Here is a 27,605-nt window from a genome sequence, read left to right as displayed (position 1 = left end):
TGTCTGTTAAGTTTTAATTAGTGAATAACTAGTTGATCTAGTCAGACAGATGTCCGTTAGCTTGTGATGAGATTGATGTCCTTAGCTCTAGACTAGTGATTTACTCTAGTGCGACCTCCGTCCACCTTGTGACGCCTGCGTGGATGCTTCCATGCCCTAGCCGGGTTCACTTAGTCTCTGGTGTGACATTTAGTGTTACCAGAGTTCCCACTAGCGCTATGGCGACATGTAGAACAAGATGTGATAGAGGGTGTCAAGTGCTTATTGGTGTATGTGTTTGTGAAAATAAATTTTTTTATCAGAAGAGCTCCTATTGCATAAGTGAGAAATAAACATGAAATTGACTCCAACTCACTTATATACATCCAAAAAAAAAAATCAAAAATTACTCTATTACTATTCTCAATTCGATTATGCAAATTTACCATACACAATATAAGTTCAATACATTGCAGAAAAAAAATTGAGATAACTTTTAAGTACTCAGAGTCCACACAAGTCTAGGAACAATATACAAAAGCCATCAAACACCATACAAACAAATTCAAAGACGTAGAGATGAAGACAACATCTTTTTCTTATTAATGATTCGTATTACATAAAGGTCGCCTGTTTGATATGGATGCACCGAGGAAATGGGATATCCTTACATAAATACGTTTTCTCCTTCCTCTTGCGTATAGAACTATCAGATACAACAAATTGATAGTTTGAATTGAATGAAAATATGAGGGCCAAATATTTCCTTAGATTACCCAAGTGCCAATTGTTGTTCACTAATATGTCCCAGACATCATCTCAAACGCAAACGTGGACATCAACCTGCTCCATATTGATAAACTCCGAGTTCATCGGTTCCTATTCACTCTTGGTTCCCTTGAATCTCTTGTAAGGAAAGATGATTGACAGTTGTTGTTTTGTGATGTGGTAGCGAACAACTACTTTTTCTACTGTGACTATGCACTTTATGAGGTCACCATTATGGAGGACAATCTTAGATTCCCAAATAGTGAAAGAAATTGATGTAGAATTGCTCCTCCCTTTAGAATCCACATGATTGGTGTCTGGTGCACCTAATATTTTGAACTAGAAAGAAAACAAATTTACATGCATAAAGAATGTCAGAGTTGCACGATGTGACCCATACGTGCACTTCATTGCATTGAGGATGTCATTCTCAATGCATCGTGTAGATAGTGCCACCAAGGTACTATGTAGGATTGGCCAGTTTTGATCAAAAAGTGTTGGTGCAGGAATTGGTTACAACCATCCATAAGCATTAGAAGAGGTTGGCACAACATAAGTTGCCCCGTAAAAGAAGATATTGCACTGAACAAATTTGGGTGCCGAGCATCCACAGAATAATAGCTCTCCCATATCCCCATGGTATGCATCAAACATCCCTGTGAGCACCTCCAGGGGTTCCCATTCCTCAAATATTGAAGGAAAAATATTTGCAGCAAACAACATAACAAGCACATATGAAGACATACAGTTGTTGGCATATATGAAAATGGGAGTTACAAAAAAGATATACAATTTTGGGTACAGTGCTTTGAATACTCCTCATTAAATTTAAGTTGAGAGGCTTTGTAGACATGTTGAGTGTTCACCATATTCCTTCCCTCTGCATAGTGTTTGAGATTTGTTATGCGACCCTTCTAATGATAACAACGATCGCCAATGTGTCTGTGAGACACTTTGTGGGCTCCTCGCGTGCTAGGATGCATGGTAACCCACATTCCCTTGGTATAGGTTGTCATCTTTCACATTCCTTCATTATCTTGACCACTGCTTGAGGAGAATGAGTGTGTGGTTGAGCGGGGTCTACGAGCCATTGACTACGAAAGGGGGTGCAAGAGAAAGACCTGCAACAAAAATCGTCGCTATCCTAAATTGAGCATTAAGCTTAGGAGTTGGACTTAGGAGAGGAGGAGAAGATGGATGAGAGATAGAGAGAGAGAGGGAGAGAGAGAGAGAGAGAGAGGGGGGGAAGCTTTCCATTACCACAAGTACTATAGGCATGGTCAGAGATAGAGGAAGAGAAGATGAATGAGAAAGAATGAGGGGTAGGTTTTTAGTGGAAGCTTTCCTTTGGCAAAAATGCTATAGATATGGTCAAAGATGGGTTTGGAAGAGGAGGAAAAGATGGATATGCAAAAAGGAAAGCTTTCCATAGCTACACATACTGTAGAGAAAGGTTTCCACGGCTAGAATGCTATAAACAGTCAGATTTAGGCTTGGGAGAGGAGAGAAAGATGAGAGAGAGTGAGAGAGAAAAAATGAAGAAGAAAATATCTTTTCCACGTAGAGAGAGAGTGATTTATAAAAATTTTCAGATCTAGAGAGAGAATGGGCTAGATGTAATGTATAGAGAGAGAAGGCGTTTTTAGACTAAGCCCACTTTTTGAGGTGGGTCATTCAAAGCTGCACCGAGATTTCACATTAAAAAAGTAGAGGGAATATAATATTATTAAGTTTTTTTATTTTTTGGAGAAAAAGAAACTCATTTAAAGGCTAAATAAATAAGTTTGACCACTACTTTTTAGGGACTAACAAACCCAACATTTTTTTACACTTGGCATGTCCCTATTTGCCTACCCCTTAATCCCTTGGAGTAGGCCATGGGCAAATAAAAGGGCCTAAGAAGACCTCAATGATTTCCTAATATCTCTTCAACACACAAGCGAGCCAGATCTCTATAGAAGAGGAGAACCTTTCCTTCGTAAAAGAATACTTTGAGGGATTATTTGGTAAACAAGAAGCTCTCTCTCCTTCTGTAATAGAGAATAGGCAAAAGATATGGCTCACTAGGCCCAAGGTGCTCACCCCTTATGAGTCCTTTCAAGCAGACTACCTGATCTCCCTAGCTGATATCAAGTAGGCTATAGAGTGTCTTAAGCCCAACAAAAACCCCGGTCTTGATGGGCTTCTAGCAGAATTCTTCCAAACTTACAAGGACTTCCTTGGCCCTTGTCTTCGAGCAGTGTGGGAGAAATCTCTCCATTATGGGAAACTCCCCAACATTGTTAACATAGGAATAATCAAACTCTTGTACAAAAGGGGGGACAAGAACAAGTTATCCAATTGGTGCCCCCTAGCCATGCTAAACTCATTCAATAAGGTTTTATCCAAAGCAATTGCAAATAGACTCCTCAATAAGGTTTTAGCCAAAGCAATTGCAAATAGACTCACCCTTCTCTTGATGAAATGGATTTCAAAGGACCAAAAGGCTTCATCAATGGCAAGAAGATCATGGAAGCAGTTTTTTTCCTTTGGGAGGGATTTGAACATGCCTAAGACTCATTAGGCTAGGAGTTTGTCTTTATAAAGATAGACTTCAATAAGACTTATGATAGGCTAAAATGGTCGTTCATTCTTTGACAGTCTGAGAGCCATGGGGTTTGGGCCTAGATAGGTTAGATCCATGATTCAAAAATGCTTCTGCTAGGGTCTGCATCGATGGGGCACTCTCCTCTCATTTCTCCCTCCAGAGGTTGTTTAGACAAGGATGCCCCTTGGCTCCCCTTTTGTTTGCCATAGCCGTCGATGGGTTAAATTGTCTAATCCAAGATTCAATGTTCAGAGGCCTTTTTCATAGAATTTCACTTCTGAATGGCTCCCAACAATTCCTCTTTCAGTTTGTTGATGACACTAATGCCCTTCAAGAAGACAATGAGGAGCTTATGCAAAATTTTTGGTAGGCTTTCAACATCTTCTATGTGGCCTCAAGATCTATGATCAACCATGAAAAAACAAGAGTTTTCTCCACCAAATCTCTTCTCCCCTTGCTAGTTCAACTTGGTTGCAAACCCCTAAGAGAAGGTCAGATTTTCAGACTCTTTGGGGATCCCCATGGGATTCAACATCTCCCTCAAACAAAGATAGGATTCGGTATGCAAAAGGTTTCAAAATAAGCTAGGCAAATGGTCATGCTTTCAGAATAACCTGGCTACTAGGGTAATAGTCATCAACCATTATCTCTCAGCGTAAATTATCTTTTTTCATACTTGTTGCTCGGACTCCCACCTCACCACTATATAAAAAACATGCAGAAACTTTCTTTAGGCCAAAGATCCCCACTTCCACAGAGCCTCCAAGGTGGCTTGGAAAACTTGTTGTCTCCTCAAGCACTTGGGAAGACTTGGAGTTAGAAACATCCAGGCCCTAGCTCACAACCTAGCATGTAAAACGATTATAGTAGCTACCCTCTCCTCTCTATGGGATCAGTGGGTAGTTCTACTATTTAGACATCTTCACAGGTTCTCACTTTCTAAACATCCTAATTGGACCCACTTATCAGTAATAATGATTTTCTTTAGCAAGTTCTTGGTCACATCTAAAGACTCGAACTTGCTGCGCTCCATCTAGTTGGCCTAGAATAGGTACAGGCTCATAATCAAAGTACCTTGATTCTCCAAGCGCTCCTACGCAGTCCCGTGTAATGGCTCCCCTTGGTGGTCTCTTCTAGAAATCCCTCCCCTTTACCCTATCTTGGCCTGCACCTCCCCAAAGATTCACAAAAAAGGGATAAAGCTCTGGGCTAAAACTGTGGGCTTACCTCTAGGATAGTAGTAATCAGAATTGGCTCTCAGATGCTACCCTAAGGATCACTTACAACCTCCGCCTTTAGGAAATTCTAAGGGTTTGTGATAGGTTGAGTCCCTTTCCTCCCGACCTTACATTGGACTTTGGGTATCCACTTGACTTGCTTCCTTAGAAGCTTGTCATGGGCAAGAGAGTGGAAAGTCACCCACCCTCAATCCATCCTTGTGGTGCTCTCCCCCCTCTCCATATCTTCTTAAATTCTAGGTGAAAAACCCTATATGACATGAAACAATGGAACTTCAAATTCAAATCTATCTGGGAAAACTCCATTGCTCCAAGGAAATCCATGCTACTGTGGCTCATCCTCCACAAGGCCATTTGGATGGGCAAACATCAACTCAGGTATCTGCTGTAGTAGATATCGACATGAAATAAAAGGTCTTTCGTATTTATTTATAAACTGCTGGTTGAACACATCCCAATCATCTTTCTCCCTCATCTCGCAAGTCTTAGCATTGAGCCTAACTAGAAATATTGGTTGTTAGAGGACAATATTGGCATTCCTTATTAATATGAAATAACCTAAGAGCTGAATTTTTTTGGTTGGTTTGGAAGCAAAGGAACTTCATCCTCTTTGAAGAGACTTACCAAATGCAATGTTTAAGGGGCTGGTTCTCTAAAGATTGAATTGCATGTGCACGATACAACTTTTTTGCAGCAATTAATCAGGATATGGAGAAAGAGGAGCTCAATTTTGGAGGACACCCAGAGAATCACTACTTCTCCCTTCAAGCACATGGCAGGACACATGAATATGAAGCGGGTAACCCTAAGCAAACTGAAAATTGGTTGGAAGAGATCTTTGACGAGCTAGAGGGCTATAGCTCTTCTCTCTCACGTACCAAATTGGCTACTAGTAAGAGTCCAAGCGCAGCTAAACAAGTTAATTGCTGAACAGTAGTTATATAGTTGCTGTGTCCAATCATAATGTGCGAGTCCCATTTTGAAGCCTTGTAATTAGTCCTCTATGTAGCCCAAAGCAAGTCAATTCCCCCCTACTCCCAAGAGTTTTTTAACGTAACTTTTTGATTATTCTATAATATATTCCCAACTTTTTTGGTAAAAAAGCAAGTCAAATCCCCTCACTCCCAAGAGTTTTTAAATGTAACTTTTTGATTTCTCCATAATATATCCACAGCTTTTATGGTTAAAAAAAGATTATTTTTTCCTTGATATAAGTAAAACAGTGACTATAGATACGACACAACGTGGCATATTGACTAAGCGCAATCATTAAAAAAAATTTAGGGTCAAAATTGGACCCTCTAAGGAATGCCATGTCACAAGATTCCCCAAAAGTTGGATGCACAGTAAAATTTTTGCAAACAAGCCCCAAATTTTGCGAAGTTTATACAGTTACATTCTACTCATTAAGAGCTTTTTGATGATATATGGGTTGATAAGGTGTGGATGTGAGCCAAGGATACTACTAAAAGATGTCTTTTTTTTAAAGAATATTCAATGTCACGTTGAATATTCAATGTCATGTTGAATATTTCTAAGAGAAAAGGCATCTTTTAGTAGCACCCTACACCCTATCAACCCATATATCATTAGAAAACTCTTGATGAATAAAATCTAATTGTATAAACTCAGCAAAATTTGAAACTTGTTTGCAAAAATCTTATTGTACGTCCAACTTTTAGAGAATCTTATAACATGGCATTTTTTTAGAGGGCCTAACTTTGACCCCAAAGTTTCTTTAATACCAAACACACCGCAAGAAATATCGTGGAAATCCTAAAGAGTTGATACAACACAACATCATAATAGCATGGGGCATGTTGCCAATCCAAACACAAAGAAATATCATAGTTAAAGACTCGATAACTAAACGGACCAGCTGGCGGGGCGGAAGGAAGCGTAGACAAGTTGAAGGACATCAATGAACCGAGCCTTGCTACCTCGGAAGCCCAAGAGGAATGCTCCTGTGCGCTTGACAGTCCATTTGAAAGAGGAGCCGACAAAGGCACCGCCTTCAATGGACTCGCCATTGTCAAGACCTACATGGAGCGCAGTCACCACCTCATCCATATTAGAGGCGCCGGGGACCCAGGGGGGGACTCGACTATAATTGCCAGACACGATAGTGATCAAGTGGCCAGGCCGCACCACCAACTGGCGGGTTAGCATACTGCCAGGATCGCTGTCATGAGTGCCATGGGTGACCGTTACTGTGCCCTTGTCGTCGGTGTAGGTGACAACAATGCAGCTGAGTAGCGATGGACTGGTGCGCAGCTGAATGGCAGTAATCTTTCTGTGCTGGTCAAAGTATGTAGTGAGATCCACATCATCGAATGTCGTATGCCCAAGCACCTTTTTCTCGCCAAACACTTCCACCACATACTCGAGAGATGGGCTGCCATTTGCAAGTGAATGCAGAGCCAAGGGACCTCGGAGGGGCTGCGTGGGATCCTCCCTATATGCGGATATCAAATCTCGCACTCTCCTCTCGTCCTCCTCCGCCTGTGCCTGCACATTATTCAACTTGGCGTCGCCAGCATAGCCCCCATAGAAAGCGTACACATGCTGGAGAGCTTTGATGTCCTCCTGCAGGTTCCTCAGCTTGCTCAGGGTCATGGAAGCATCACGGCCAGTTAGCAGCTCGCGGTTTCCGGCGACCAGCTTGAACTTGCGGCCAATTTCTGGAACTCGCTCATAGCCTGAAGTGGTCCACTGAATGATCTTCGGAGCTGTGAGCTCCATGGAGGGAAATTTCGAGGCAAAGTCTGTGATGTCGTCGGAGGAGGGGAATGCAGGGTTGGCCATGCCAGACATGCGTTGTTGGAAGGAGATGCGGCGTTTCTGAGAGCTGTTAAGACGGCTGATTTTTGTCTGCAAGTGCAATCAATGTCGTTCTCAAAATAAGATTATGTGAGCCTGATTGGCACGATTAGCGAAGTGTTTCATGTCAGGAAAAATGAAAGAAAGGCTTGTCGACACTCTACTACAACAGTAGAGTGATTACCTGCAGGGAGGCATCCACGTTCACACCCTTGAAGAGGCCCGATGCTTCCATCTCCAGTTGCAACTCCATCTTCTGTTCTGCAGATGTGGAGAAGTAGGTGTAGACGGCGTAGTACTCACCCCCGATGGTGCAGCTTGAGAGATAGCTGTCCCCATAGGTACCTATAAAGTCACGAAGCTCATCATCCTCGGTGGGCGCAGTAATGCCATCGCGGAGACGCACCTGTCTAACCAGCTCTTGACCCTGCGTGTGGCGGGAAAAGACGACAATGGAGGTGGAGAAGGTGGTGAGGTTAAGGCTCTGGATGAACTGCATCTTCTGAGAGACGCTGATGACGGGAGCGAAGCCCACAGTCAGGGACTGGTCTACTTGCAGAAAGTCCATGAGCTCCGTGCTGGTGGTGCAGATGTCGACGTTCACGAAGCTCGTGCCGCCCACTGACTGGGTCTCCCCCTCCACCGCCGTGCTCAGCCCCACCCCTACCACAGAGTCGTAACCTTGGAACACTCCTACAGGAGCAGCCATCTTATAAACTAATTACGAGAGAACTAGATAATAGGCTGAATTCGATACTACAAGAGCAGCAGTGAGCGGAGGGACATTTCCTCGCAGCTGGTCGCTATTTAAAGGCACGCAGAGAGGGCGAAAGAGGACCTTCGTCTCTCTCTCTCTGTCTCTCATCACAGGCAAGTTGGCAACTTGGCAACCATTAACAAATCAGGACATCGCGATCACAAGAGTACGGGTCAAGCGTTGTTCGATTGACCAAGTCGTTTATAGATTAAGAAATACTGAAAAGATAAACATTCAGTAGTGGTTTTGTATCTTCGACGAAGAAAAGACGTGGATACCTCCCAAGGCTTAAAAGCTTTTGTAAAAAAAGTCTATTTGAACTTAAAGGCGTTGCTTGAAATTCACAATCACTAATTTTTTTTTCAAGCTTGTGAGCTTTGAGCCATTGGATAAAGTAATCTATTTGAACTTAAAGGCGTTGGTTGAAATTCACAATCACTAAATTTTTTTTAAAGCTTGTGAGCTTTGAGCAATTGGATAAAGTTAGAGTATAAAATTCAAAGGGCATCTTGGATCTTGGCAAGATCAAAGGCTAAATAAAAGAAAGAAATTACTTTCTTCTTACAGATGGACCTTAGAAATACTTCATTATTTAATTCAAAAGATACTCTTATCTTTTACTTTTATTTTTTTCAAATCAGTTTTTTTTTTAAGCGTTGTCTCTTAGTCCGAACTAGCATGTACGTTAGTGTTCGCAACAAATTGGCTTTTTGTGTATTTTCAACCGATTGAAATTGCAAATTGTTGGATAAATTTTAACTTTGCTTTGAAAGAAATAGAGTATTTTTCATATGGTTTAGTATAAAAATTGACAAATTCTTCTTTTTTTACTTTTAATTTTGGGTGTGTCTTTCTTTTCATTGATTAAAAAAAAAGTTTTTTGTGGAGGCTAATTGATGCACGTTACAAACCCCAGACCCCTTACGAGACTATTGAAATCACCTTTTTAAAAATTTTCCCAAAGCCTTTGTGATTAAAACCATTTAAATTTGAAAAAAAGTATCTATGATTAGTTTTAAACGGAAACTAAAGATTTTACAAAAGTTCCAATTTAGAAAGTTCCCATACACCTCAAACACTTTCTAATGAATTGATTGTCAAATACATCGAAGCCCACCTACCCTCACCAACAGTGTGAATAAATACAAAGCAACATGCTCATGATTTATCCAAAACCCAAATTTGTAACAAACTACTTACATATGCAATAAGCATGATGATAAGTAGAATATCCATAATGTTCCCAGCATGACTAAATGAGCTCTAGTAACGACTAAAAACAATATGCTTTCAAAACATACACAAGAAAAAAAAAGCAAAGATACATAAAAGAGATGGGTTGGCATTTGCAATTAAGGGTAGAGCCGAGGGACCTAAAGCACGAACAATGGCTAAAAGAAAGGAATTTAGAGCAAAAAAAAATCAAGTGACACAAGGACACAAGTGTGAAACAAGTGGAAGAAGTAAAGTCTCGATTTCAAAAGATGAAATCACTTTTCAAATCCAAGGTCTTAGGTCGCAATATTGGATCATATATCCCCTGCCTATGCAGACTCTCAATTGCAAATTTATCAATTCTAAGCACGTACGATGGAAAGAGAAAAGTCTCAAACTCGCTACATTGAGAAATCTACTTATTATGGTGAGAAAATATACACGCCAACAATGAGGCTATTTGCTACTATAGCATGGACCAGCATGTTGCTAATGTCAAAACTATTTGATACCTAGATGTCGAAACAACTCACCACCTAACTTTTCATTTTGAGTGGTTAATAAAGTTTACAAAACTCAACCACCTTCTTGAAGTGTGCTTGGGTGATGTTAGTGTTGAGCATGCCCAACGATATGGAGATGTCATCTCATCAAGCTACCCAATGATCAATCTACTCAAGCAAGCAAGGTTTACTATGTACCAAAAATGAAGAAAAACTTGATCTCAATTAGTAAATTAATAAACAATGTCACGAAAGTTGAAACATCAAGGCCCACAACACGCAATGCAAAGATATCACTCTACAATGTCCTAGGGAAGGTAGACTCTATCCTTTTGCCTCGACCATTACCAAAGAAAGAGCCACAACAAGAAATGGCATGAAAGTTGAGTGCACAATACCAAGATGGAACAACAAGGCCCATAATGCACAAGATAAAGATCTCACTCTGTAATGTCCCAGGGAGGGTAGATTCTATCCTCTTATCTTGACCATCACCAAAGCAAGAGCTACAACAACAAATCTTAAGAACCCCGCTAAGAGGAGACCCTCAATGAGAACTAATACATGAGCCATGTCCACCATATAGCCCTTCAACACATGACCAACAAGCAATTAGCCTATGGCTAGTGGTTGGGCTACCTCAACATATCATGGCCATACATTTTTGTGAGGATTGCATGTACTTGGAGAAGCCAACAACTTTCTCTATCATGCTCTACATTAACTTCTCAAGAGTCATTGGCATTAATCCACTTGGTTATATGTGGCCCCATGCAAAACTCATCATTGATAGGCAACAAGTACGTCCTCACATTTATTAATGGTTTCTCAAAATACCCAAATCTTTATTCTTTACTTGGAAAACAATCTATATTAAGGTGATTTGCATTGACAACTGTGGAGAATATGTCTCCAATGGTTTTAAAGCTCTATGTCAAGAACATGGCATTTTCCACAAGCTCACTTTAATCATCCACAACAAAATGGCATAATAGAAAGAAAGAATTGCATCCTCATTTAGGTTGCAAGGGCAGGTCATAATAGTGGACTCTTGCATTCCTATTGGGAGGAAACAATGCCTATGACATGCTTTATATAGAAGTGGCAATACACTAGTTTGCTTTTCAACACCACACCATACACTAATTTGCTTTTCAATGCCTATGACATGCTCTATATAGAAGTGGCAATACACTAGTTTCTTTTCAACACCACACCATACAAACTATTGTTCAACAAGCGGCCATCAATAACTCATCTTAAAAATTTTAGTGCACCAATATATTGTTATGAGGATGGAGCCTGATCTACTAGCTAGGTGCCTAGGCCAGGACTTTCGAATAGCACATGGGTTAGTACCAAGAATTAACTCTAGCACATGAGCTAGACATAGGACTGGTTTGGACTTGCCTTGCATGTACTAAGTTGTGGGAAATCAACAAATAACAACTTGCATGAAATCTATTAAAAATAGTAGCTAAATTCAGTAGAAGGAATTTTTTGGCAGAATTGCTTTTCTAGGAAAAGTGTGTGGCTACATTGCAGGCATTGTGGGGCTGCAAATTCAATAGGTAGCTCTCGTTTTGCAGATACAGTGCTATGCCTTGGTGTATGTGGTTGTGATTTGCCGAGTAGTTTGTGTTTTCTAGCAAGGGAGGTGTTTCTAGTGTTGAGGCATTGTCTGCCAGGAGTGTAGAGTGGGTCTATGCTCTTCCTAGTGTAGGGTGGTGCCTCTAGCATGGAGCCATCTGACAAAAGGGTGTTGCTTGAGCACTTGTCTGAGTGGTGTGAAGGATTGAGCAGAGTGATCAGAGAAATCCATATCTAGGTACCTGTTTGGGTGTGTGTGTGTGTGTGTGTGTGTGCGTGTGTAGAGGTGAAAAAACCTCTTGTAATCCTCCTCTGAATCAAGAAATGTTCTATTTCTCTCGTGGATGTAGCCAGAATAACTTTGGTGAACCACATTACATCCTGTGCAAAGTCTCTTTCTGTTATCTTTTCTCTTAAGTTACTTACTACATATATCTGCACACAGACTTCTTATTTAGCTTAAAAGGTAGATTGGGATCCTGGGCTAGGGCAAGCAGACATGCTTGTTTCCTAATAACTAGTATTAGAGCAAGTTTTGTGAGCTAATGTCATGTTATCTATGGGTGCTAAACACTCAAGGAGGAGGAGTTTCTTTGTCGAGTGGGAGTTATGGAAGAAGATTGAAAATTGAAGATAGAGAAGTTTGATTGCAAGAACTATTAGTATTGAAAGATGCAGATAGAAGATAATCTTTACTTGCCATTAGAACGTTTGGACAAGAAGCTAGAAGGCATAAGCCAAGATGCTTCTTGACTCGAAGGCATTGGGGACTATCCGGTTGTCTTTGGCTTCTTTAGTTGCCTTCAACATATCATAGTAGAAGACTACAAGAGGGCTTATGTAGCTATTGGGTACTATGTTTAAACAACCTTTGGTATCCAACAAGGTCTTTCTGATGAAATGCCAGTTGAACTTGAATATGGTGGATGGTGGCTCTATTACGCAACACTTAAATGAGTTTAACCACCTCATTGGCCAACTCAGGTACTGGAATTTAACTTAGATGATGAGCTTAATGCTCTAGTTCTAGTGTCTTCTCTACCAGATAGCTGGGATAGTATGGTCATGGCTATGAGCAATTCTGCTACTAGTGCTCTCAGCTACAAGAATGTGGTTGGTGTTCTTCTTAGTGAAGAGATGTGTTCCCGTCTAGCATTGGCCAGTTAAAACTGACCAAAGATGCATGAGAAAGGCCGATGTGAAGTGCCAAAGATGGTGGATGTGTCCCAGGGAAGCTGCCGGCCAAGTACGAGACTTTTTAAATTTTTTGGTTTCCGGCATCGGTGGGCCCAGTTGACTTCAATTACTAAAAATAGCCAAATCCCTATATGAGTCGGGGCCAATGTGCTTCTAGAGTTGTATTATTTTAATATTTGAGTCATTAGGCCAAGTTGTGTCCGGCCGCCCAGGCCGAGTAGGTTAAAAACACAACTTAAGTCATTTTTATGTAAAGTATAGCCATTTGGCGATATATAGCCACTAAAATCATCTATGATATCAACCACTTGTTGGATCCCATGCATATTTTTAAGAATGTGGGCAACTTACTAAGGGACCACATCATAGGAAAGAGAGATACTACAGGGGCACGAATGGATTTAAAGGAGGTAGGAAAGATGGAGGCGCTTTGGAGTACTGATGGTCACTTGCAACTTATACCTTGCACTCCTTGGGTTTTGTCCACTAAAAAAGAGCGCATTGTGAAGCAAATTAACAAGTCTATCTGCACTTCGACGGGTATGATGCGTTCTCTCAAATCCGTGTTTTATAAAGATGACCAATTATCAAGGCTAAAATCCCATCTGGGTTTAGAAGAGAAGAACGAGCCGCGAGCCGCAAGAACTTCTGGAGCTCACTACTCCATGTACACAAGCATGTTTTGCGCATTGTTTGAAGCAAGTTCTTTCTCTCTATGCTCTTCACTCCCAAGGCTTACATTTTCAGTTTGACTGTGTGTGTGTGTGTGTTTAGGTGTGAATGAAACTAATTAAGTTGTTAATCTTTCTATTTAGTGCAATTTAGCCACCGTAGGTTGTGAGCACTTGTCAGATTGATTGTCCTTATTTAGCTAGAGACTGAGACCGTAGTTTCTACCTGTGATTGACTCTAGTGTGACCTCCGTCCACCTTGTGATGCCTGCGTGGATGCTTCCATGCTCTAGCCGAGTCCGCTCTGTCCCTGGTGTGACATTTTGATGTTACCAGAGTTCCCACTAGCTGTGGCAACCTGTAGAACATTTGGCGCCATTGCCAGGGATGAGTGCCTAGGCTAGTAGGAGACCAGAGTCGTTCACGAGGTCTCTTCTGACCCGAATTCCTACCTTTAGCTACGTTTTGTGTAGATAGGTCAGTTAGGCAGGATTTAGTTGTCCGTAGCTTGTCTGGTATACTTGTTGTGTGCTTGTAGGTTGATCAGGTCTATGTGTACATGATCGAATTGTGCACTAGTCTCACTGTGAGCCAGTTCTACTCTGACCATGAGATTGAGTCAGATGGCGGTCTTCAGGCTAGTCTTGAGACGGCCGGGCACTTGGGATACTTGACTTGTAGTGAGACGGCCTCCTTTTCCTCTACGGCCCTTGATCCCTAGGTGTGGTTCGATCCGTGTGTCATTCTTATACTCCCGGCCCTCGCCGTGTTATTCTTCTGCGGCCCTTGCCTAGGTGATATTCTTTTGACCCCAGAGGCACCCTCCGGCCCCTGGTATAACGTCTCTGCACTCCGGCCTTGGAGGGCTAGTTCTCATCCGGCCCCTAAGCGCTATACATCTGGCCCCTCGCTACAACAAGTGTATTGTTCTGGCCCTGTGCATATAGCATCATAGTCCGGCCCTATCCCCAGCGTGAAACTGCTCCGGCTTTGGAGGGATAGTCGTGGTCCAGCCCCCGAGGTGGTGGCATTGTGGTCCGGCCCTTGTGTCTATGGCCATCACCCTCCAGACCACCACCGGCCCCTCCTTACACCTTGGTGTCTGGCCCTTGGTCTTACTTCGGCCCCTGCAACGATTCTATCTTGATCCGGCCCTCATTAAGTATTGCTACAGCCCCTCCTATTAGTACCTACTCCGGCCCTAACTTGATCCGGCCCTGCAAGGCTATAGTGCAGCACCCCCTAGACCTTCATACGGCCCCCAAGGCAGATTTAAGCTCCGGCCCTAATACCCACCATTTGGCTCCGGCCCCCATAACCACCATCTGGCCCGTACAAGTTGGTACTGCCTCCGGCTCTGCGTGCAGCACAGGTTCCTCCGGCCCCCGTCAGGTAGCACCTTGCCTACGGCCCAGCGTCTGCACCACCCATGTAGCATCTTACTCCGGCCCCCCAACATCCTAAGTCTGCTCCGGCCCCTGAACTGCTTAGTCTCACTCCAGCCCCAACCTGCCATCAGCCCTATCAGCATCCAGCCCCTCCCTACACGTGGTCCGGCCCCACAAAATCCTACTCCAGTCCTCTCTGTGTCTTAATCTGGCCCACGTAGGCCTTGGTGGGATAAATAAACTCCGGCCCCTAGCATTAAGGTTTCCCTTCGGCCCCCGCAACACCCCATGCACACGTCCTGATCCGGCCCCATGGTGCAAAATTAACGTGCTCTGGCCCCAACAAAATTTTCATGCTCTGGCCCTGTGCATACGAAGTCGAGGTTCGGCCCCCAATGCAGATATATGCCCTCTTGCCCCAACAGTGATTTTCCTCCAGCCCTAGGTGAAACCACCTTACTCCGGCCCATACATAGTTGCTTCGGCCCAGACATTGTGATGGCCTCTAAAGCACGGACTCCAGCTCCGGCCCAAGGCCAATCGTATTGCTCCAGCCCCGAGTGTGTAATCCCGCCCCTAGGAAGATCCCGTAACTCTGGCCCCTAGTGTCCGGTACCCTGCCTTGCATCCCACTACATGCTCCGGCCCACGCTTTTCAATTATCCTATGGCCCTAGGTACAAGCCTTGCAATGTAACGCTCCTATGGCCCAGCGCTGCCAAACCAAGGTGGTTGTTATCCGGCCCCCCCAAGGACAATATCCTGGCCCTAAGCTCCGGACCTCACCGTGTTATGCATCTCCGGCCCCACAAAGTCATTGTAGTCCTGCCCTCTGAGACGTACTATGTCCTTTGGCCCCCGAGCAAGGTGATAGTTGTGTCACACTAAGTGAGCTCCGGCCCCTAAAGGCTTTGCAGCATGATTCAAGGTAGTAGCAAGGCAATAGTTTGTGCTCCGGCCCTAACACAGCAGTTGCCTTCCGGCCCCTAAAGTACAAGAAGTCCTCCGGCCCAAAGCAATTTATACACTCTTTGCTCTCGCGTCAAAGCTAACCTTCGACCCTTGCTTTGTACAGCCGTTCCCCAACATTTGCTTAGAGTGTCCTCCGGCCTTGTTTCACAATATTCTCCTCTGGCCCTTAAGTCAAAAGCTAACTTGCTCCAGGCTGTAAACATCCTCAGGCCCCTACCACGTGTGCGCTGGACTTGAAATAATCCTTTAGAGACTTGAGACGGCCCATGTGACTTGGAAAGAATCTTGGACGGCCCAGATTTGAAATGGAGTTGTGTTGAAACGGCCAAAACCCTCATCTCACTTGAGGCAGCCTGTTTGTAAGCCCATCCAGATTGAAAACTCCAATCCCAATATTTTACCATAACAATTGTTTGGCTGAACCTTAACTGCCCCGGTAGGAGGCTCCGGCGAAAATTTCCACAGAGCACGAATTCATTCTAGAACTGCTAGAAGCCAGGAGAACCGCTCCAAGGCAGTTTGACTGCCCTCAGACCGTTACTAAGGGTGTGGAGAGTATTTCCTTTTTATCCTAGCCCTCAGCCTGCTGACCACTCCAACCAGGACTAATTCAGTCACTTAGAACATCCCAATTGGTCCAGACCAGGCCAGTGAAGGTATTTGTTTTCTGTAGGGCTTTGGGAAAAAGATTAACCCAGACTATTACACGCAACCTAGTGCCATAAACTTGTCAAAGACCAATCTAAGAGCTCGAATTGGGGCTCTTAATCATCCCAGATTCTAGTAACGTTGGAGGTGTACAATCTCAAAATAACTTCAAGGGAAGATAGGCCCAGAAGAGTGGTGGATATTTTGACCCTAAGCAGATCGATAGGCTGCATCTACTATAGATTGTCCTGATAATCCTGTGCATAGGTTATACGGTAGAAAAGCTGAAAGAAAGACATAATCCCAAACTCTGATTGGAAAACTAAAATCGAGGTACCAAGCAGCGGGAAAGGCTTACAAGAGGATGTAAACAAAAAGTCAATAAGATGACAAACACAAAAGCTAAATCCAAGAGCTTAGCAGAGCGGAGTTAGACCAATTAACTGCTAAATTCAGCTCTCTTGTGAAACAGGGACTAAAATCACCAGACAAGGCATCTAACATCACCAGACAATATCCTTGGAGCAAGAAAATTTGGAGCTGAAATTTAAATTCTGATTAGTGGATTCGAGCGTACCAATTTTGACAGACCAAGAAAAGATCTGGACCTACTATTGAACATATGCTTTCAAGATTTGGTTTGGAGATAAAATCTGGCATTCAGAGTGAAAGAGAGATTCAAAGTAGGGTGTTCGGTAAGGAGAACATTCACCTATTTGGTGAACTTGAAACAGCATTCACAAGCTTAGGAAACTCACTGGATACCTCGTTCGAAATGGCCTCACTTGGTACAAATCTGATTGAAGAGTCCGGACCTACCCTTGAATCTTCGCTCCAGGAATCCAAGAACTTCAGTATGACACTCACTCATCTGTATAACAATGCACATTATGCAAATATTTATGGGGATCTATTCGGTAGAACGTGTGTCAAGGTGGAAGATATCTTGACTGAGTTTCAGCCTGAACCAAAGGTTGAATATCAGGGAGATCTTTATATTGGTAGGGATGGAGATATATACTTAGTCACATCACACCCCGATGAGGTAGATGGATTGGGAAAGTTGGTTTCCAAACAGCCTAAGATTGAGGAAATACGGGATACATACAAGGCTATGAAACCACAACCTCCCACTCCAGTTGGTGAACATGTCAAGTTTATTGACTCGATTATGGTTAAGCATGTTCTGACCGATGATACCTCAGTAGGGCTCTACCATATGGACGATCAGGAAGCTCAAATTAGAGGCTTCTATCGGGCAATATGTTCAGATAGGATTACCCTAACGGATATCAAGATTTTATATATACTTGCCGATGATATGTCCATTCCAAATGTGACATATCAAGACAGTTACAAGCAAAATTTTGAAGTTATACCAGAGAGTGAAGCAAAGAAATACATGTGCAATGGATTCTCGGCGATAAAATCATTACCAGCAATGACCACATACAAGGATAAATCTTGGAATATTCATGTATCCCGAGATGTATTTGGGAACTCAAATGAGGGGATTAGAGCCAAGGAACCTAGAGGTTTTACCACCCTAGGTCTCCTCCAAATAGATTTGCCTACCCGGCAATATCTCAGACTACTTCTCCAAAATTCAGACCACTTTTTGGACTGCAGCATAACATCTATCCACAACAAGCTCCAGTGCTTGAAGGGCAGCCTACAATGCAAAACCAAGGCATCCAAGATCCAGTGCACCTAAACACATATCAGGGAACTCAGAATCTTAATGGTGGTTATCCGGTCGTTCAAGGACCAACTCAACCACAAATCAATGTGCTACAAGTGACCCTACCACCAGGAAAGCAGGGTATCTACCACCCTATGTGCATTATCAGATGCCATACCAACCTAGGGTGATTAGACCCTCACAAGTGCAAAAGTGGGTAGGAAAGAAGTTTAATGGAAAAGGAGATCCGTACAACCACTTAGCTCTATTCATGCAAGTGGTTATAGCTGAGTAGGTTACGGATTTCAGAGTCTAGTATGAGGGATTTGGCTTGACCTTAGAAGAAAAATCCTTAACCTGGTTTAATACCCTGGATCACGTGAGATTCCAATGCATTGATGAACTCAAAAAAGAGTTCATAGAAGAGTTTACAAAAAGTGGAATCAAGCACGATACAGTGGGAATGATCCATAGGTTTAAACAGGTTGAGAACGAAATTGTAAAAGATGAAGCCAATAGTTTAAGGAGTACATCTCAAGATGTCCAAAAGCTGAGCTTCCAACTCAAGAACGCTTGGTATCCCTCTTCCTAGAAGGACTCTAAAATCCCCATCTGAAAAAAGATGTTTACTCCAAATGATTTACCACAATTGAACAGTGTACTAGAGAGGCTATTGACCTTGTAAATAATTGTGACTTATATGATGAGGAGGAATCTTCAAAGAAATCCATGCCAACTAGCTAGACCAACAGGATAGGGGATGATGATAAGGTGACAACCCCTCTGGATACTGAGGCTTTGGCTGAATGTCTGTTGAAGAGGCTAGGCCTTCCTAGCACAAGTCAACAAACTGTACCTCAAGGACAAGAAGCCCTTAGACCTCAAAGTTGTGGCACATGTGGAGGTGATCATGCAATGCCTCAATGTCCTGGATACCCCACACACAACTTTCCACCACCACCGCATGTGAGCAAGTGGAAACTGCAATAGGTACACCAATCATGAGGCATTTGATTGCTATCACTGGCCTAGAAATCAAAACAGGTGTGGAGCGCAATTACTATTGCCACCACCACCTAGGCATCAATCTGTACAAGCACAAGCTTTGCCTAGATTAGATAACGTGCAACCGGTATTGGGTCAACAACCATCGTTACCCATTAACCAACAAGCAGTGGTGAGATATGTACAATAAGCAGAACCAAATGAGCTGGCCATAGTACCATCAGCTCCATATATTAAGGAAGTTCCTGACAATGAAGAAGAGTACTCAACTGAAACATGGCCAACCACTCAAACCCAAACACAAAACATGCAGGGTATTGGATCAAAACCACAAGATTATCATTCGATGGACTACAATACCTTGATGTTTCTAGCAGGTGGAGGATTGCAAAATAGCAATCAGATGATTAGACCACCACCCAGAGGACCAAAGCCTAGAAAAACAATCTCATGCTTTCATTATAAAGGCAACCATTGGGTTCAGGATTGTCCAGTCAAGAAGACCCTATCTCAAGGGTACTGTGTAGATTGTGGTATAAAACATATTTTCTCAGATTGTCCAAGTCATCCTAATCTTAGAAACAAAATGCCATTGAACAAGATTGGGATGAATGGATGTCCATCTACTTCTGAGAGTGAGCCAGTGGTACCAGTCAACATTGTAACTCGGGCATAGGCTCAAAAACAAGCTGAGAACAAGGATGCAAGTCAAGTTAAATCAGGTGAGACTAGCACCCAGACTTCTAAGAGCCGACGAGGCTCATCGAAGGCAAGACGGGCAAGAAGAAAGGCTTGACTTGAACGAGAAAAACAAGCTGCGGCAACTGAAACATCAGGCGGATCAGTTCTCGTAGACAAAGTATTTGAGCCATTGCAAGCAATGCTCGAAGCTTTTGAAGCAAGACTAAAACTAAGCCAGACCCAAGAGGATAGGTGGAGAGCATATCCTGATCCAACTTTAGAGAATGAGCGCTTACAAATGTATACCCATCTGATCAAAGCAGTAGAGTCTTTGATTGAGAAATCCTCTCCGAATACTCCACCTATGTTACCCCAAATTGTACAGCAACCAAGTCCATAGCATAACTTGGTGCATGAGCCAGAACGCAAGAAACAAGAGGGAAATCATGCCCACACACCTCAAAAGGAGTACCCTCTTCAAGTTCCAAATTCAACCGACAAAATCTCATCTATGATACCTGAGGTATAAGAACAATGGCCTCAATAATTGTGGACTGAGGTTAGACAAGCAAAGGATGGAAGTCAGATGCTTGAATCCGCTCCTTTTCAAGAGTTTGATGCCATTCCACAACAAAACGAGCCTGAACAGCTATCCACATATGGAGACATAGGGTCTGATGGATCGAAAAAGTGGTCCGCATGCGTTAAAAATAGCGTTTTTTGGGCGTTTTTTTAATGTTCTCCATGGCACATGGCTTTTTTCCTGCATGTGTGATTAATACATGTATTTTGACGTGTGTATGTAGTTTTTTGTGTTCGCTGGTGTTGTTTAGTAGAAAAAAGTGGTTCTCATGCATTAAAAATTGCGTTTTTTGGGCGTTTTTTTAATTTTCTCCATGGCACATGGCTTCTTTCCTGCACGTGTGATTAGGCTGCCTTTAATACATGTATTTTGACGTGTGTATGTAGTTTTTTCTGTTCCCTGGTGGTGTTTAGTAGAAAAAAGTGGTCCGCATGCGTAAAAAATTGCGCTTTTTGGGCGTTTTTTTAATTTTCTCCATGGCACATAGCTTTTTTCCTGCATGTGTGATTAGGCTGCCTTTAATACATGTACTTTGACATGTGTATGTAGTTTTTTGTGTTCGCTGGTGGTGTTTAGTAGAAAAAAGTGGTCCGCATGCGTAAAAAATTGCGTTTTTTGGGCGTTTTTTTAATTTTCTCCATGGCACATGGCTTTTTTCCTGCATGTGTGATTAGGCTGGCTTTAATACACGTATTTTGACGTGTGTATATAGTTTTTTGTGTTCGCTGGTGGTGTTTAGTAAAAAAAAGTGGTCCGCATGCGTAAAAAATTGCATTTTTTGGGCGTTTTTTTAATTTTCTCCATGTCACATGGTTTTTTTCTTGCATGTGTGATTAGGCTGCCTTTAATACATGTATTTTGACGTGTGTATATAGTTTTTTGTGTTCGCTGGTGGTGTTTAGTAGAAAAAAGTGGTCTGCATGCGTAAAAAATTGCGTTTTTTGGGCGTTTTTTAAATTTTCTCCATGGCACATGGCCGTTTCCGTCACCTATGATGGCAATAGGTGTACAACATGGAAGGTTCAACAACAAGAGTAGGATCGGCTGAATGGGAGGAGGAGTGGGTTATGTGTACTTGCAACTTATGCAAGTGGCAAAAAAGACGACGTCGCAGGATTGCATTGGAACACATAAAACAACACGGTGAATTTGATCGTCAACTTTTTGAACAAGCTCGTCGGCATGACACGGTAATATATCAATGATGTTCGTACATAATATGAATGTATCGAAGCATTGATTAATGATGTCTGTATTTGTGGATTTTGTGTTGTATCATAGAGAGCAAATGTTGATATATCTCCACATATATCAATAGAGAGACCACAAACGAAGTCCACAATCCAGCACCTAGCAGAGAAGCGAATGCGAACAGAAGAGGTTGAGGCACCAGTTGAATTACCCGACGATGCCATGGATGATATGATAGAGGCATTGGTCACAAATACAATGCCTACAGATACAAAAACAGGGCATTCCAGAGTGCAGGATCCCAGAGAGCGATTCATAAGGGATGCATGCAAAGCACCATTGTATGAAGGTGCAAAAGTTTCAAAGTTGAGAGCTGTGCTGTCAATTTTGAACTTGCAAGCAACCTTTGGTTGGTTTGATGCAAGTGTCTTTGCATTGTTCCAATTGATCCACAAAATATTGCCAGTTGGAAATTGTATGCCCGACACTCGTGCGGATGCCAAAAAGTTATTAGCTACAGTGGGAATGGACTACAGATGCATCCATGCATGTCCAAATGATTGTGTACTATATGAAGGCGAATTCGAAGCACTCCACACGTGTCCTAATTGTGGGATGAATCGCTACAGAGAAGATCTCCAAGGCACACAGGTCCCATGTAAGGTGGTGAGGCATTTTCCCATCATTCCACGGATACGTCACATGTTTCGTTGTAAATCTATTGCAAACATGATGTCTTGGCATAAGAAGGGGCGTTCAAAGGATGGCACATTAAGAGTACCTGCGGATTGCAAAGCTTGGAAGCACATTGAAGAACAATGGCCAGAGTTTGCTAAAGAGCCCAGACATTTAAGATTTGGCCTAGCAACAGATGGTGTCAATCCATACAGTCTAAGGTCAACAAAGTGGTCAACATGGCCGGTGGTTCTGGTGAACTACAACATACCTCCATGGCTATGCATAAAGAAAGGGCACTTGCTTCTATCTCTTATTGTCCCTGGCAAAAGGAAACCTCGAAATCTACAAGTCTATCTTGCACCTCTACTACAAGAGTTGCATATGTTGTGGAATGGTATAGAAGTGGTGGACAATTCCAGATCTGGAGAAAGCAAACACTTCAAGTTGAGGGCGATTCTCATGTGGACCATGCATGACTACCCAGGGTATGGAGACCTTGCTGGTCTATCAACTAGTGGCTACTATGCATGTCCACCATGTGGTATGAGTCTTATGAGTAGGCACTCTGCAGACCTAAGGAAGGTTGTGTACGAAGGTCATCGTAAGTATTTTGATGAGGGATGTTCAAAGCGGCCACGCAAGGTGCACGATGCAAAGCCATACGTATGGAAGGCAAAAGATTGGTTTGAACATTGGGAGAAGAGGGATCAGACAAGGACAAAGACTCCAGGCATGAAAACATTGAATTGCTTTCACAGCTTGCCTTATTGGCATGACTTGCTCATCAATCATCTTCTTGATCCAATGCATATATTTAAGAATGTCGGTCAGGTAGTATGGGATCATATAAATGGGCAGCGTGACACTATTGGCTGTCGCCGGGACTTGGAGCATTAGGGGAAGTTTGGGCTTTGGAAGGGCCACTTATCTTGGCAGTCAAAGAGATTTGACTTATTTAATTAAAAGTTAATCTAAGATTCTTTTTCAAAGAAGAAACGGCTATATAATTTGAATTCAAATTTCTCGTCAAAATTGAATTTGAAATCTAGTAAGAAAAACTATATCATGTAACATATCTATGGAAAGCTCTCGACGAGTGGAGTTTGGATCTACAATCTCCGCAAAATTTGGAGCATGTACCTAGAAGTTATGGAGCTTCGAAAGTTGTAAAAACATTCTCTCCACTTTTTGAGGCAAAAAGTGCAAAAAGCATCTTTTAAAGGAATCTTTGAACCTCTCTTAAAAACCCAACATTCTTGCACACTTCTCCCTTCTCTATTGGCCTTTTCTTTAATCACCCCTTAAGTACGCTGCCAAGATAAGTGGCCCTTCCAAAGCCCAAACTTCCCCTAGTGGAAAGTTAACCGCATGCCACACCTTTGGATTGATGAGGATGGAAATATGCCGGTAGCACCATGGGTACTAAGCAAACAAGAGAAGTCCGTAGTGAAACTAGTTATTGAGAAGTTCCAAACGCCAACAGGAACTATGCGATCTTTGAAAGGCTGCTTCACTACGGATGATGGTCTCTCTGGACTAAAGACCCATGATTGGCATAAACTATTGCAGGTATGACGTCTTATTGTTTCTGTATATATAAAATACAACATGTTATGATGTGCCTAAACTTATTCCAGATCATCATGCCATGTAGTTTATCTTACCAATTGCAATAAATGGATGCTTGACGGATCCAGTGCGCAAAGCAATATACAAGCTGGGAGAATTAGTGAGGTAGCTATAGACGCGTATTTGATCACATGACACAACAAGTTGCTTTTTATGCGTAGGAGTTTGGTTTAATGTATGACTTTATGGCTTTGCTTTTAGGTGGATCTCTTGCAAGGAAATCAAACCTGACACAATTGTGGAAGCAAAAGAAAATGCCATTGAGACAGTATGTCTATTGGAAGAATATTTTCCTACGAGTATTCTTACCATTCAAGTCCACCTGCTAGTACATTTGGTGGACGAGGTTGAGATTGCAGGGACTGTACATGCTCGATGGATGTTTTTCTTAGAACGATTCATGAAAAATCTCAAGGGCTTTGTTAGGCAAAGAGCACGACCCAAGGGATCCATGGCTGAAGGATGGTTGATACAGGAGTCATGTGTATTCGTATCAGACTATCTTTCACGCTCTCAAAAGAATGTGCCAGAGTTGTGGAGCACAAGAGATGATGATCGATTGCTCGGTGATGTTCCGCAAGGCAATGGAGTGGCAAAGCGATTTAGTGAGGAAATGCGGACTAAAGTCAGCAATTACTGTATGATGAACAGTGATGTCATGCAGAGGTGGTATGAGCTGTATGAAAAAACAAGACAAGAACAGATGCATGCTCGAGAAGAATGGAACCAAACAAATCGGGGTATCCCCTACCTCGAGTGGCTATGACTTCTTCCAAAGAGTATGAGTGCATCATGGATTCAAGGGAAGATTGCTAGTGCAAAAGCAAATGGCGAACTCATATCCCCTGACGAGCAAGAGTACGCATTTGGGCCCGACTGGCATGTAAGTACTTGATTATATTACATAATCAACTCTTGGATTGAATGTAACGTTGTTTTGATCTATGATGTACTCTGCTTTTATACAGTACCGCAAATATAATGCCTTATGGTCACACGGTACTCATTTTCGAGTGGAAAAAATAGACAAGAATCGCAAAACATTTGATTGTGGAGTGATGGCCACGTTCGATCAAGATGAAAGTACATCTACGAATATGCAAGTTCGTCTTGATTACTATGGGTTGATCCAAGATATTTTGGAGGTGAGCTATAGAAGATTCACACATTTTATTCTAGATGTGAAATGGTACAAAGTGATCAAGAGAGGAAGAAATGCCACCGTACGCCGTGATCCATGTGGTCTTTATGCTATTGACTCCAAGGCCATCTGGAGAGACAAAAATGACACGTTTGTTTTTCCCCATCAATGTGAGCAGGTACGTACTTACTATAGCTGTACATCTTAGGTCAATACCTCACCGGAACGATATTAATAACGTGCATTGTGCAAATTTATTTTGCCAGGTTGTATTCTATCCTACACGTTCAGATCCAAGCTGGTGGTATGTTATTCAGACAGCTCCTCGATCACGACATATATTCGACGAGGGAGGAGTAGAAGAAGTTGTGCCAGAGCAAGCCATGCTTTTGGATGATGAGACAAGTGGCCAACTGCAACCCGTTATATCCGAAGAGGATACAAGTGATGACTCGTCAAGTGGAAGTGATGATGTTTCATCTGAAGGCTACAATGATGATGTTTCAACTCCATCTATTGACGAAGATGACATGGCTACGTCGGTTAGCAAGATCAGTGCTAGTCTAGGAATCAATCTAGAGCTAGTCCTAGACATTTCTAAAGAGGACATGTTACAGGATGAAGTGTCCACACCTTTGGACAATTGATTTTGCTTTTGTAAATCCTTCAAATTAAAATTCTGTGTTGCTCCTCTGTAGAGGGAGGGAGAGAGAGTGAGAGAGAGACATGATTGCTTTTGCTTTTGTAAATCTTTCAATTTAAAATTCAGCAGTTTTGCCAATGTGAGCTGAGATGATATTAATTTTTACATGTTTTGTAGGTTTGCAGGCTATTTTTGACTCGCAGATTTCTCTCCCGTACTCGCACTCGAGTTTGTGCCAGTAAGTACCATCCCCTCTACATCTGTCAGTCTCTTTCTCGCCAAGTATTCTAACGTTTCCTAATGTATCTTTGGTGCAAACAGGTATGCCGAACTTTAAAGTCGGGGATGTTGTGGACTTGTTGGATGGCGGTGATATTATCGCCAAAGGTAGGGTCATGCATGTCGACCCTAGTAGCATAGTGCATGGTCATCCTTTGCTGGCTGGCCATGTTGGCGTAGCTGTGCTTGAGGTCTTCAACGGCGAGATACAAATCCCTTATGTCCCACCGCACGAGCCAGAGCTAGTTACCTTGCATCACGTGCTAGGATACATTATTGCCTGGCCACGCATTGCTTTGGTGGTACATCCCTTGCTATATACCCAGCGTTTGTTTACACATTTGCATTTTATTGTTTCCATGCATGTAACATATACCTATGTTTTGTACTTTGCAGCTTTAGGATGCACGACTGGGACGGTCCCACTCCAAGCCCTCTCGCAGATCACACTCTTCAAGCTCCTCTCGTAGTTCGAGAGGTAGCAGGTACTCCTTACTGAGCGTAGAGGACTTTGAAGAGGAGGCAAGAAGGCGCGGATATGCGAGAGCAGGGGGGGCGACGGGCGCCAATGAGGCCACCTCGCAGCAGCCGAGATGTTGCGATACCGGCTACTTTGGGGGAGGAAACAACAAGCGAGCATCACCTACCAAGCCGCCTTTGGAGACTGTGTACGAGGATAGTGATCAGAATTTCGAGTTTCGACCCCGTACACAGCCCCTGTATGCTGAGCCTAGTCTCCGCTCCCCATTTGATGCTACTCCAGAGAGGACAGAGCAGTGGGCTGCCGCCGCTGTCGAGACCACACCCGAGCTGACTCCTCCAGAGACCACACCTGCAGAGACTCTTGCAGAGACGCCACCGATGACTCCTTTCCAACAGTAAGTAGTATATTTTTAGATAGCGGTGTACATAAATGTTGAGCATAGAATGACATACATGTAAATGTTCCCCTTTTGTTTGGTGTGAACAGGCAGTACTTGTATTATGAAATAGATGAAAACGGTGATGTGATTTCCGATAGAAAGGGAAAGCAGGTCTTTGCTCGTATGCACGAGCTAATGTGGGTGTACTTCCCTGATGATATTCTTACTGACTAGAGGCTTCAGCCTACAGACAGTAAGGATGCCGTGATAGATGTACTGCACAGGGAGTTTCCGAACCCCCCAGATTACCAATTCAGAAGGATCCCAATGTTGCAGCACATGAATCATGTGCTCAAGTCTCGACGAGGTGCGGCGAGACACGCAGTTGCTGACGAAAGCACCAAGCCTCCTGGACTGTCAGCAGAGGATTGGAGAAGAGTTGTAGATGAGCGTCGGAGCCGGCCAAATCGTTGGGATCAGCAAAGGGAAGCCAATCGCGTCCAACAAGAAACGACGGGAATTTCGCGATTGGGTAGCGGAGGCAAGGCCCATTTCAAGGCAAAATTTGTAAGTTGATTGCAAGTTATGTGTTGCGCACTGCTTTTAACGTTGTGGAAGCTTTATTAGTGGTTTTGTGGGTATTGCAGGAAGAAGTGGTGGGGAGGAGACCAACAAAGGCGGAGTACGAGGAGGGAAGAGATCATGGTCTCGCAGCGCTACTTGAGCACATGAGAAGAGATGGAGTTAGGTTCACTCCAAAAATAGCAGAGGTATACGTACGTAGTTAAATAAACGCATGTATATATGGTGTACTTAAATTACATGTATATTTATATGTACATGTTTTCTGTAATGCAGGGTCCTTCGAGCTGCGGTGCGCAAGCGGGTCCGGAATTGGA

At 42.9% G+C, this 27,605-nt stretch overlaps 3 protein-coding genes across 3 annotated transcripts; 2 read left to right on the top strand and 1 right to left on the bottom strand.

The window, feature by feature from the left end:
- Positions 1–6,392: 6,392 nt before the first annotated feature.
- Positions 6,393–8,179, bottom strand: LOC148039205 (uncharacterized). The gene is made up of 2 exons (XM_087675098.1): positions 7,577–8,179; positions 6,393–7,443 (listed from the first exon to the last, which is right to left on the bottom strand). The coding sequence occupies exons 1-2, from the start codon at positions 8,099–8,101 to the stop codon at positions 6,439–6,441; spliced, it is 1,530 nt and encodes a 509-aa protein (XP_087531224.1). The 5' UTR covers positions 8,102–8,179; the 3' UTR covers positions 6,393–6,438.
- A 13,753-nt stretch (positions 8,180–21,932) lies between these two features.
- Positions 21,933–24,546, top strand: LOC148039204 (uncharacterized). Its single transcript, XM_087675327.1, has 4 exons — positions 21,933–23,043; positions 23,509–23,720; positions 23,806–23,885; positions 23,982–24,546. The coding sequence occupies exons 1-4, from the start codon at positions 21,951–21,953 to the stop codon at positions 24,544–24,546; spliced, it is 1,950 nt and encodes a 649-aa protein (XP_087531453.1). The 5' UTR covers positions 21,933–21,950.
- A 15-nt stretch (positions 24,547–24,561) lies between these two features.
- On the top strand, positions 24,562–25,568 carry LOC148039203 (uncharacterized). The gene is made up of 3 exons (XM_087675326.1): positions 24,562–24,663; positions 24,749–25,099; positions 25,188–25,568. The coding sequence occupies exons 1-3, from the start codon at positions 24,562–24,564 to the stop codon at positions 25,566–25,568; spliced, it is 834 nt and encodes a 277-aa protein (XP_087531452.1).
- The last annotated feature ends 2,037 nt before the right edge of the window (positions 25,569–27,605 follow it).

Source organism: Lygodium microphyllum, chromosome 3, assembly GCF_053477565.2.
Source record: "Lygodium microphyllum isolate KBCC chromosome 3, Lygodium_microphyllum_v1.1.10, whole genome shotgun sequence".
NCBI lineage: Eukaryota > Viridiplantae > Streptophyta > Polypodiopsida > Schizaeales > Lygodiaceae > Lygodium > Lygodium microphyllum.
Note: the sequence above shows the minus strand (reverse complement) of the source record. Positions and strands in the feature narration are given on the sequence as shown.